Here is an 11682-nt window from a genome sequence, read left to right as displayed (position 1 = left end):
TACATATATGTATATATGGACAATTAATACTCTGCATGTGGGTGAGAGTGTTATTCTTATTAAATGCTGCACAGCAAGGTGGTTGCTTCACCCAGATATGCCAACAGTGGCTGATGAATGAAGCTGCCCTGCACATCCCAAGAGCCAGGACGAAGACAATGACACACAAACATTGGCTGCTTCACAGGCTTAAACGCATAATTTCTCCCTACGATTCACCTTACATTGAAACACGTAAACATGGTGGAGTAATCTAGGTCAAGAGTACCCTTTTACTTAGTAGTGTTATTATATTATACATCTGTCTTCGGATCTAATGTAAATCCTTCAGGGCTGTTTAAGAAGTTGCAGACAAAATGGAACATTATAATTTATTACAGATGCTTTTTTAATGTTTCTGTAAACTTTACCCCAGCTACAAAGCCAATTGATGATCCAGACTGTCAAATAAAGAAACTAGATTCAAAATAAAGTTTCTTGAAATTACATATTTTTTAAATTCTCTGTCACACTGAAATGTTTCAGCTCACCAAACAAATGCTTACACGAGACAAAAAATATTCTGAGTATCTTCTGTCATCAAATGGATTTCATACATTAAAGGAAAAAAGCTAGTCAAACCAACCTGGACGTATGTGATTAATCACATTTTTTCTAGTTTTTGAGCCACAACAAGGTCTCATTACTGCCTGACTTGAATAATCAAGAGACCACTTACGGTAAATGTAACGCGTCTAACATGAAGAAGAATAACAGACTTCAAATCGCCTACAAAAATGGCCTGAAAATAAACCCTAGAAGAGAAGCAAAACAAAATCATTCAACTCGGTCAGTCTGGAAATGCTTACAAATCCACTTCTAAGGCTTTGGGATTCCAGTAAACCAAAATGAAAAACCCATGGAGAAAGCATGGAACAGTGGTAAACCTTTCCTGGTGTGAAAGACCCATCAAAATTACTCCAAATTAAAAATCTACTTACTACAGGTAGGTAAGATATTCATTATTATAATACCGTAGTTCTTTAAGAGAACCACATCTAAAATATCCTTATCTATTCACTTGACAGAAACTAATTGCCGCCCTCTGTGCAGTTACAAGTCTGGCTGTGTGGGGGCGGCAGAGTTCCCTGACGCCAGCTTTTAGCTGACGAAGAAGAAAACCGGCGCTGATTTTGAACTGAAGGAATGTGGAAGCTCTGCCAGGCGTGGCAGTGTTGATGCTGTGCTAACACACGACCAGACCTCCGCTGAGGACACAAATATTATACACGTCCATCTAACTATCCCACGGACTGTATATTGGACAGGTAACTGATTTGTGGTTTTTGACGTGATTAATTAATGTCGAGATAAACTGTTAGCTGGGTGCTAACGCACACTAGCAAGTTTTTAAAACTTTTTAAAAAGTTTATGTCTGTCTTAAATATGTCTAATGTAGTTTTTCGATGTATTTTGCGCTCTAACTGTATATAAACGGAATGTTTGAAATGGTACTTTCCAGCAATTGCTCGGGCTACTGGAAAACAATGTAGCTGAAAAACAATGAGCATATCACGTACAACAAAAGATACATTCCTAGCTCAGTAACTCATTTGTTTTTGCTAACAGTCTCAGTGATACAACATGGAGATGTCCGTTGTGAACCTGTTCAACCAGTTTCAGAGTCTCAGAGCTCACCTGGACGCTCTGAATGAGAACATTGAACCACGTAAGTTACCACCAGACCTCAGTGTGGTATTTGCCGACTCTGTAGTTTATTTAGCTTGCTTAGTGCTACAACAGTAAATCTTGCTACACTGTCTGGAAATGTTTGAATCGGTTTCCAGGTCTGGATAAGTGCGGCAAAAAAGAAACAGTACGACAAATACTTTATCTTTTTGTTTCCTCTTATATAAACTTTGTATTTCTTTTCCATAATAACTTCTATTTTTTATTTGTGCATTTCAAATGGCATTTGTGAATCCGATAATTCTGTTGCCATTCTATTGACGGATTCTAAAAAGCAAGATCATGCTACTCATGTCTTGAATTCAGTTGCAATATTTGTGATTTTGCTGCATCAACCCTCAAACCTTTATTTTACGTCATTGCGGTGTTTCTACATTTTTTGTAAGCTTCAGCATCTCGGTCACTAAATTCAGTTTCAGTACAGAGAAAGTCCTTGAAAATGGCCAAATGTGTAGGACTGGGTTGCAGAGCATAATTGAAGATAAAATCTAAATAAAAATTTCATCCAATCAAACCTTTGCGATTTTGATGTATTACATAGTGCTGCTGTGATAATAAATTTAATATTTTGTTTGGCTAATTAAAATGCATGTTGTTGGTAAGTCTCTTGCACTTTTCTCCTGCCCTGCAGAGTTCCTCCAGATGGCAGTGAACTTTGAAGACTGTCGTAAGAAGTGGCTGTTGGCAGGTGAAGAGCTGGTTTCTTGCAAAGAAGTATTGGCCAAAGTGGAAACAGAGAGAGGGGCACTGGAGGTCAAACTAAAACACGCGCGAAACCAGGTGGACGTGGAGATCCGTCGACGACAGAAGGCAGAGGCCGTCTATGAGAAACTAGTTGGTGTCTAACTGATTTCTTACGTTTTCTGTTTGTAGAGTTCTGTATAGTTTATTGTATTTAAAAAAAACAACAGAAAAAGTAATTTATGCTGTCAATTTTAATAAAAAAAACAAACAAAAAAAAAACAATTCATCTGCATTAACTTGTCCCTGTCATCCTGCTGCTTTGTGACGATAAAAGGAGCGGCAGGTACAGCTGATCCGGGAGCTGCTGATCGCAGAGAATAATGGCAGCAGTGTTCACCTCAGTGAGGAGCAGCGGTCAGCCCTGGCCTTTCTCAGCACCCATTCGCAGGCAGCACAAGACGCCAAAACCAACCTCAACTCCAGCCGAAGGTCAGCCTCACGCAACATGGTCTGAAAAGTTGCTGCATGTGTTGCAGCCAAATTCCTTAGATAATAAGGGATGGAGTTTGTGTGGCGCTCCAGGTAGTGCTATTATGCCAAGTGGGAAGTTCGATTAAAAAAAAAAAAAGAAATTCCAAATAGCAAAAGTATTCACACCTTTTGAACTTTTCGACATTTTGTCAAATTATACCACAAACTGTTTCTGTTTTAGTTTTTTCCAAACCTTTCAGAAATATAATTTTATATTTTGTTCTGCATCATGACATGTAAATCAACTGTAATGTGTGAAAATTGTCTTCTAACACTGAATGTGGCCTTTCTCTAAGTAGCCATTAGCACACATGGTTTGTTCACTGATGCTGATTTTATATTACAGACTAAGTAGAGTTGAGGAATCAATATCCTTGCTGTCAGATATCAGCTATGACCAAACGGATGACTCTCTGGTAAGCTTTCTGTGTCAAACAGTTACAGTAGCTGTGACTTAAAGACCTCTTTAATAAAGTGGCTCAATATTTCTACATTGCCTTCTCTCCTTTAGGACTGGGATTCTTCTGTGATGAAGAATGTGAGACTCCGCAAACGGCCGAAACGAGTGAGTCACGTCATTACTCATCCTTTTCAACCGTGTTTTCTCCCACTGATGACCTAATAGTTCAGCCGTTTTTTTTTTTTTGAGATCTAATTATCGATTCAGTTCACTGACTCTGATTTCTCATTTTCCTGGTTTGCACAATTTACTTTTGAAACTTCAGCGTTCCTCTAGAAAACTCACAGATGCTCCTCCACAAGCAGTGAAGAAGCCCCGCTCCACAGGCCGTACATCAGAAAGAGTAATGCTGCCCCCCGGAGCCCGCTGGGCTCCATGACATTTTAAACACAACTTGTTTTAGTTCTTTAAAAGTTCAGCTTGCTCTTGACGAAAATTACATAAAATGTCTCCTTTATTACGCTTCAGAATAATGAGTCTATCGTGGCCAAAACGACAATCACTCTGCCTGCGAGCGGCGGCATCGAGGCGGTCTCCACCATCGAGACGGTGCCTTACTGGACCCGCAGCAGGAGGAGGAGTGGTGAGGACTGTTCTCTTTGTTTCACTTCTTCCTCACAAAGCAATTTATCATCAATGAAAGCGAAATGTGTGGTTAAATTTAATTTGGCTGATCTTTGCCATTTGACCAACAAAATGATTATCTCCAGTACTGGCTGACACAACCACCACTGACCACTATGAGACTGCCAGTGAAGCCCCCAGCAAGCCGGTCTCTGAAACCGCAGTTCAGTTCCAGACTCCTCAAATTAAAGGAGGGAAGAAGCACCACTTCATCCCCAAAACGGTTGGACTAAGTTCTTCTCCTTATTTGTTTTTCATTCTAAAACCAAATTTTTAATGAACTACATATCTATCTATCAGGTGATCAAGTCTGAGTTCTGTGCACCTTGCGGAAGAAGAACAAAGTTCGGCAAGATTTATCTTCGCTGCCAGGAGTGCAGGATTGTGACCCATCCGGAGTGCCGGGATAACTGCCCCCTGCCGTGTAATCCCTCGGCTCTTGAAACGCCCATCAGGGGAACAGAGGTATGTTTCTGATCGCTTAATTCATGGTTCCTTTACATGGCAGATGCTAAAGCTTCTCAGTCAGGTTGAGGCCTATATTCTGGTAAAACACAGAGACAGACTGGATTCCTGTGCTACTCCCTTCTGTTTATGTGTTTTTTTTTTTTTTTCCATTATTTGTTTTTGTTGGGGTTGCCCCTTATTGTTTTTTTTGTTTTTTGTTTTTTTTTTATTTTTGCCACGAATTCATTTATTCGGTTGAAAAAAAAGCCATATTCTGCAGATTTTTTATTTAAAATGCAATAACAGAATTCCTTTGGTGAATTTGAACTAGACGAAGCTTTAACTGTGCCACTTGAGTTTTGAGTGAAAAATATTTGTAGATAAAAGTGTTTTTAATGTTAATTGCAAAATGTATAAATATTTTGCACTGTTTTGGCTTAAAAAAATAGCTGAATATGTTCTTTTTTTACAGCAAATGGCTATTTTTGAGTATATAGGTAATTATTTATTGATTGCTAAATTATTTCAATAACAGATTCATCACAATTAATCCAGTTAATTGTTTGAGCCTTAGTTCAGGCAGAAGATTGTAAAAATGTTTTCCCAACTTTACTCCACACAACACTCATGATGTTTATTACAATGGAGACATTTACCTTTCGCTTTGAGATTTCTGAAAGACATTTCTAAATCCACTGTGAGAACAAAGGAACAAAATGGAGCAACTTTGTTTTTATGTGTTTGGTCTTCCTGGTATCTGCTGAGGTCGACTCCGTTTACTTCAAAATGTCCCCCCTGTGGGCATAAATGACCATCCTGACCAGGCAGGCGACTCCTCTCATAAACGAGAACAAAACAACAAAAACTGCAAAAAATAATAACACAGGTGTTTAGATTATTAGTTTATACCTCACTCTTGAGGCTAGTTTTATGAAGTTTATTTGATGCTGTATATAAAAACACTCATTTGATAAATGGACTCCAACAAGGATTTTCAGGTCATGTACTCATTGAGCTCCTGTCTGTGCAGACTACACTGGCTGACTTTGCTCCAACCAGCTCCCCAAGGATCCCGGCCTTGGTCATCTACTGCATCAAAGAGATTGAACGCAGAGGCCTTCATGAGGTCAGACAATAGAAAAAACAAACAGTTTTATGAACCTGTGCATGTGGACCATTCCCAGCATTTTGATTTTTTTTCACCTTTTGTTATGTTATGAAATGAATTGATCTCATTTTTAAAAATTGAATAAAAACGAGACAGGATTTATCTTTTGCTCAACATATTTTGGAGCACATTTGCAGCAAAGACTACCTCAAATCTTCTCAGGTATTGCAAGCGAGGCACACCTGGCTTTTATTATCACTATTTTGTACCATTATCTTCTGCAAATTCTCTCAGCTGCAGTCATACGGTTATTTTTAAGTCTTTCCAGAGACGTTCAAGTGTATGGAGGTAATTTGTTGATTTAATTGGAGTTCCAGAGCAGGCTTTCTTTATATTTGGCTGCTGTATTTGGGGATATGTTTCTAGAAAAGTATCCCTGCAACACGATGAGCCACCATGCTTTACAGTAAAGATGGTGTTACCTTGACGATAAGCAGTTTTTTTTTCGTCCAGTCATGATCCTCGGGTTCGAAGTTGTATTTTATGTTCATAAGACCAGAGAATTTATATTCTGAACAACATACAATCTTCTGCTTGAGTTTTCAGCCCATACACTTTTTTTTTTCACATTACCCACACAAAAAGTAAGGATTTTGGAAAAATTAGTGCCATTTTTGTGTAATCCAGACAATATGAAAACATCTGAACATGATCAGTGGAACCAGGACACACCTGGAAGAACGTCAGCAAAGGCTGGAAATGCATCAGTTTATCATTAAGGGGTTTGCATATACAATTTTTGAGGAGAAAAATCATTTTTCAACCATCTTGTAATAAGGTTGTAACATAACAAAGAAAAACTTTTGCACTAAATGGCTTCTGCATCTACTGTGATTTTCTCCCCTGTAGTGATACTTTAGATGACTCCTCTCCTGAGTGTTGCTATGGTATCACAGGTTGAGCACGATGCCGGCTGAGGTACAGTTAGTCTTTCCGTTCCTGCAGGTTGGCCTTTACAGAGTCTCTGGCCATGAGCGCCAGGTGAAGGAGCTAAAAGAGAAGCTGGTCCGAGGCAAGACTTTGCCTTCTCTTAATAAAGTCGAGGACATCAATGTCATCACCGGTGTCCTCAAAGACTTCCTAAGAAATCTGCCCGAGCCACTTCTCACCTTCCGCCTCAACAAAGTCTTCATGGAAGCAGCCGGTGAGTCTCTGAGACTTTCAGCAGCAACTGGCTGTTTTGTTTGTTATCCATCAGTTTATTGAAACTCTATGTTTCTGTGTAGAGATACAAGATGACGACAACAGCCTCGCCCTGTTGTATCAGGCCATCAGTGAGCTTCCCCCACCTAACCGGGACACACTGGCCTGCCTGATGATTCACCTGCACAAGTAATTTTCAGCAGCTTATCGTGCACAGCTTCATTCTATCAGGCTTGTACAAACTTTAATTTTACTTAAAACTCTGCATTTGCTCTCTAGGGTGTCTCAGAGTATGGACACTAAGATGGATGTAAGCAACCTGGCCAGGGTCTTTGGTCCCACGCTGGTAGGTCATGCCGTTCCTGACCCAGACCCCATGACCATCCTGCATGATGCCAGCAGACAACCGAGGGTAAAGTGGTCTACACTTTGTGTTCTTGCCATTGATAGGAATTTAAGTTGAGTTTATTTCTCTTTTATTCTTTTCCTTTGGTATTTTCTTTTTGTTTTGTTTTTTGTAGCATTGTGTATGTTTTCTTTTTTGACTTGTGTATGGGAAGGTTAAAAATGGCCTAAATAAATAAAAGATGAGCGAGCTAAAGTGAGTCAGGAACAACAATACTCTCAACCTTACTTTTTAGTTTAGAAGTGTTTAATGTTGACAGCTGAGGTAATTCATATTTTTTTACTTTTGGTTTGATTGATGAGTTGTGGCTCTCTGAAGGTTTTGTGACGGAGAAAGCAGCTCATTTTCTGTTTCCGTAGATCGTGGAGCGCCTGCTGAGTATTCCTGGGAGCTACTGGAGCCGGTTTGCCCATCCCGATAACGTAGACATGGAGACGCCTCGGAACACCGACACTCCAAGCCACAAAGGTGGATCACTGCACACTGATGAGATAAAATAAAAATAAATAGTAAATCTCTTGAGTTTTGAGATACTTTAGCTAAGTAGATTTTGACAACTTTGGGTGAATGGAATAGGTTTCCCCTGTTGTATTCTTCTTGACTTTCTGGTGCCTTTCCATTGTGCGCTTCAGGGCTCCTGTCTGCTTTACTGTCAACCTGTTAACTGCATATCACATAACGGTTTCAGGGGGTTTTCGTCGGTGTTTCCATGGGATTTTATTTATTTATTTTTTTACAGTTTAATACAGTTTTGTGCTTAAATCAAACGTGAAGCCTGTGAAAGTTTCTCTGGAGTTATTTAACTTATAAGAGGAAAAACGTAAGAAACTAAAGCGTTCAGAAAATGGAACACATTAAATTGAGCATGTCAACTCATACCAGGCCAAACACTAATGGAGGAAAAAAAAAAAGATATTTCTCTTTAAGAAGTCGCATTAAAAATACTTTTGTTTCTGTTTTGAGAGCCAAAGCCAAAAAAAAAAGCCCAACCTCTAAGTTTCCTTCTAGTTTTTGGGACAACTCAAGGAAGCTTTTCATGTTCTTGTTTCAGTTCCTCCCAGCACCATCGATATGCAAACCAACCCACAAAACCTCAATCAATCCCCAAGGCTCTAACACCGGTTTCAGATTTCTCTGTACCAAGCAAAGAGGGGGTATTTATGTTAATGACACCAGTTCTTCCTGTTTGTTGAATTTCCAGTGAGCATACTGGGACCAGTGACGACCCCAGAACACCAGATGCTTCCCAAAACGCCGTCCTCCAGCTCACTGTCGCAGCGGGTCATGCAGACCCTCACCAGCACCACCATGTAAGCACTTTTACACTGTAATGCATTGTTTTTCCTATAGATGAAACATGCCTGCAATGCCTTATGGAAATGTTCACACTCTAACTTTTTTCACATTTCAGTTACAAATGTTTGTTCATATTTAGTACGTTGTTGTAAAGTCAAGCGATTTGTGGTTTTCAATAGTTTTTTTTTTTTTAAAGTAAAAATCTGGAAAGTGTGGGGTACATTTGTATTTAGCAGCCCAGACTTAATGATGAAAGTACATTTCAGTCCTCTGGTGAATTACCAGATTTAGTCATCTAGAAACTAAACATTTTACCCATTCCTCTTTGCAAAGTAGCCAAAGCTCTGTCAGACTGGCTGAAGAGTGTCTGCGAACATTTTCCTTTTTTTTTTTTTTTTTTTTTTTACATCTTCAGCATTAATGGATTTAGGTTTGGACTGGGACATTTTAAAANGCTCTGTCAGACTGGCTGAAGAGTGTCTGCGAACTTTTTTTTTTTTTTTTTTTTTTTTTGTCTTGCCACATCTCATCAAATGGATTTAGGTTTGGACTGGGACATTTTAAAATACACAAATATGCTTTCATGTAAATCTTTCCATTTTAGTCTGGTCTTTTGCTCTCTTGAACTGATTTTTATTCATCTTCCATCCCTTCTGGCCTGATATTGGTTAATATCTACCATGCAGGATGTGCGGTCAGGGTGAGATGTTTTTCATCATGTCCCACATGTTGTTTTGCATCCAGATGAAAAAGTTCAGCTGACTCATTAAATTTTATTGAGTAAATAAGCTGAATACATATACATGATTGTTTTTCTTCTCTACAATGATGTGTACTATTTTGCGTTGGTCTATCACAAACAGTACATTACAGTTTGTGGGTTTGTAAGCTGGAAAAAATGTGGAAAGGTTCAAGACTTGACTGTTTTTTCTAATCTAATCAGAATATTTAAATTGACTAGTCTATGTAATATTATTATTGCATAGTTTCAGAATTTTCCTGCAGTTTCACTATGTGTATTAAAGCAAGAACAGCTGACATTTATCCACAGTATTTATTTATTTATTTTTTCATGTTTTTTAGTGTATAACTACATTATTTTTAATGCTAAACTGCAAATATTGTTCGTCCATTTTTTAACTCCTTGATTTCAAACTCTTAGATTTGGGAGCAAGAGCAAAGCCACGTCAGCCTCCAACCGTCAGGGAAGCTTCTTCGCTTCTCCACAGCTGAAGTAAAGGCAGGAAAGCCTGAACATTTTGAATGTTACTGACTACAAAAACAAGCTACATTTTTGTCTAATCATGTAGGAAAATGACTGTGCAATGACATGTGACAATTTTTTTGGTTTTTTTTTTTTTTATTATTTTTAAAGAATTTTCCATGTTTTTTTTTCCTTTCAAAAATATAATTTGACTTGCTATCTTTGATCACTAATACTTTGTTGCTTTGATTTCTTCTCTGTAATTATAGAAACATTGAAGCCTTTTTCGTAACCAAGCAACCATTTTGAACAAATTATGCTTTTTGTGAGATGTTGTGATTGTAACCACATGTCAAGCCAGCACACGCCAAGTACTCAACTAAAACAATGAATGGGGAACTATTTTGTTAGTGGCCAGTGTATTTTTTTCTCTTTTATGCAAGACATTTTTTCTTTGTTGATGTGTTTTGCTATATAAACAAATAATCACTTTTATTTCTAAATCACTTTACTAATGCAATAATACTCTAATAATGACGAGGCGTTTTCTTCATAGTAACTTCGACCACTAGAGGGTGCTGTTGCACCATTAAATACATGCAATCCTTCAGCAGTGAATAGGATTTACTGTATGTATTCTGCACATAATCACTCAGACATACTTGCACGCATATTTTTCTGCAAACCAAAGCCTCACACTCATGTGAGCTTAACTTGTAACCTCCATCTGCTCTATTTGACATCAAATTTATTTGCATATATTTTTAACTAACGTGTTACACTATACATATGACCCCCCGCCCCCAAAAATGCATAACATAACATTCTCCCATGCTGCTTTTATTGTCTCCTTAAAGTGTTGTAGGGATGTTTAGGATACGTGATGCATAAAAATAACTCAAAAAAAGCTAAATCAACTTAAGATAGATGTGAAGCCCTGATTGTATGGTCATGTTTGGCAAATATTGTATTCCATTTTTTTTATGCATTTATTATTTTTTTTGTGGCATTGTTTACCTGATTAACTTTTACCAAAGATTTCACAACTGAATGGTTAACATTCATTTGTCTCTGCATCCATTGCCAAGCTAAAAATAAAACATTGTAATCCTGCTGCTTTGTCTTTATGCATGAAGTAGGTCTGTTGGGGGGGAGGAAGCCTTCAGATTTAAGGCTGTCTCGGTATACACAATAGGAGATGCTAGTTTTTATTTAATATAATTCAACCCGAACAAAAGGCTTTTGCACCTTTTGACGCGGATAATTATTACCACATTAAAGTGTGTTATTAATGTTCCACGAAGCTCGGGTGTAATTCTTCATTTCTCTTCTTTTAATTGAATGCAAGGCCGTTGGTATTTCAGATCGTCAGTGAAAGGGCAAAAGCACAGTGCCAGCTATTCCAAAGCTGACGCGTCCCTGAATGATAATGCCTTTCAGCTCATTGTTCCAATAGTCATTAGAGCTATTTCCATAATCTATTGGGCTGAATGGGCAGGCGATGAGGTCCAACATTATTATGAATTAAAGCAAGGATCATTTATACATCTTATAGTTATTCCATTAGCACTTATTGTGGAGAGTGCTAAGCCAGGCAGAACCCACTGACATACATTTATGTGGCCTCATTTAATACATCGCCTTAGCAACCCATTTGGTCCTCTGAGATTCAGGTCCAGCTGTTTGGGGGGGGGAGCGTGCAAGCATGTGTGCGCGTGGGGAAGTGGAGATGGTGAAAATATGGTGCTCAGTTTCATCCAAGTACGTCTGTTCTCGCTTTCTTTCTTCCTGCTTAAAACATCCATTCAGCCAGAAATAACTGCAGAGAAGAGCCTGCAGGAAAAAAAAAGAAAAAAAAAAAAGAAACTGAATTTCAAATCAACATTAATAGTTGATTAGCCTGAAATAAGGTCTCCTGTGTGTCGATCTGTCCTCTCACTGGGGGATTTTTGTGTTTATTTATGCTGTGTGGTGCAGCATACGCTGGCATG

At 38.4% G+C, this 11682-nt stretch overlaps 1 protein-coding gene across 1 annotated transcript; it reads left to right on the top strand.

The window, feature by feature from the left end:
- The first annotated feature begins 1121 nt into the window (after positions 1-1121).
- Positions 1122-10804, top strand: LOC103139544 (rac GTPase-activating protein 1-like). Its single transcript, XM_007554221.2, has 17 exons — positions 1122-1307; positions 1609-1708; positions 2360-2562; positions 2747-2901; positions 3290-3359; positions 3455-3508; positions 3669-3746; positions 3872-3986; positions 4114-4250; positions 4328-4492; positions 5505-5600; positions 6588-6786; positions 6869-6974; positions 7065-7197; positions 7551-7659; positions 8393-8501; positions 9650-10804. The coding sequence occupies exons 2-17, from the start codon at positions 1624-1626 to the stop codon at positions 9723-9725; spliced, it is 1890 nt and encodes a 629-aa protein (XP_007554283.1). The 5' UTR covers positions 1122-1307; positions 1609-1623; the 3' UTR covers positions 9726-10804.
- The last annotated feature ends 878 nt before the right edge of the window (positions 10805-11682 follow it).

Source organism: Poecilia formosa, unplaced genomic scaffold, assembly GCF_000485575.1.
Source record: "Poecilia formosa unplaced genomic scaffold, Poecilia_formosa-5.1.2 Scaffold62, whole genome shotgun sequence".
NCBI classification, from domain to species: domain Eukaryota; kingdom Metazoa; phylum Chordata; class Actinopteri; order Cyprinodontiformes; family Poeciliidae; genus Poecilia; species Poecilia formosa.
The sequence above is the reverse complement of the archived record's forward strand: the minus strand, read 5'-3'. Positions and strand labels throughout refer to the sequence as shown.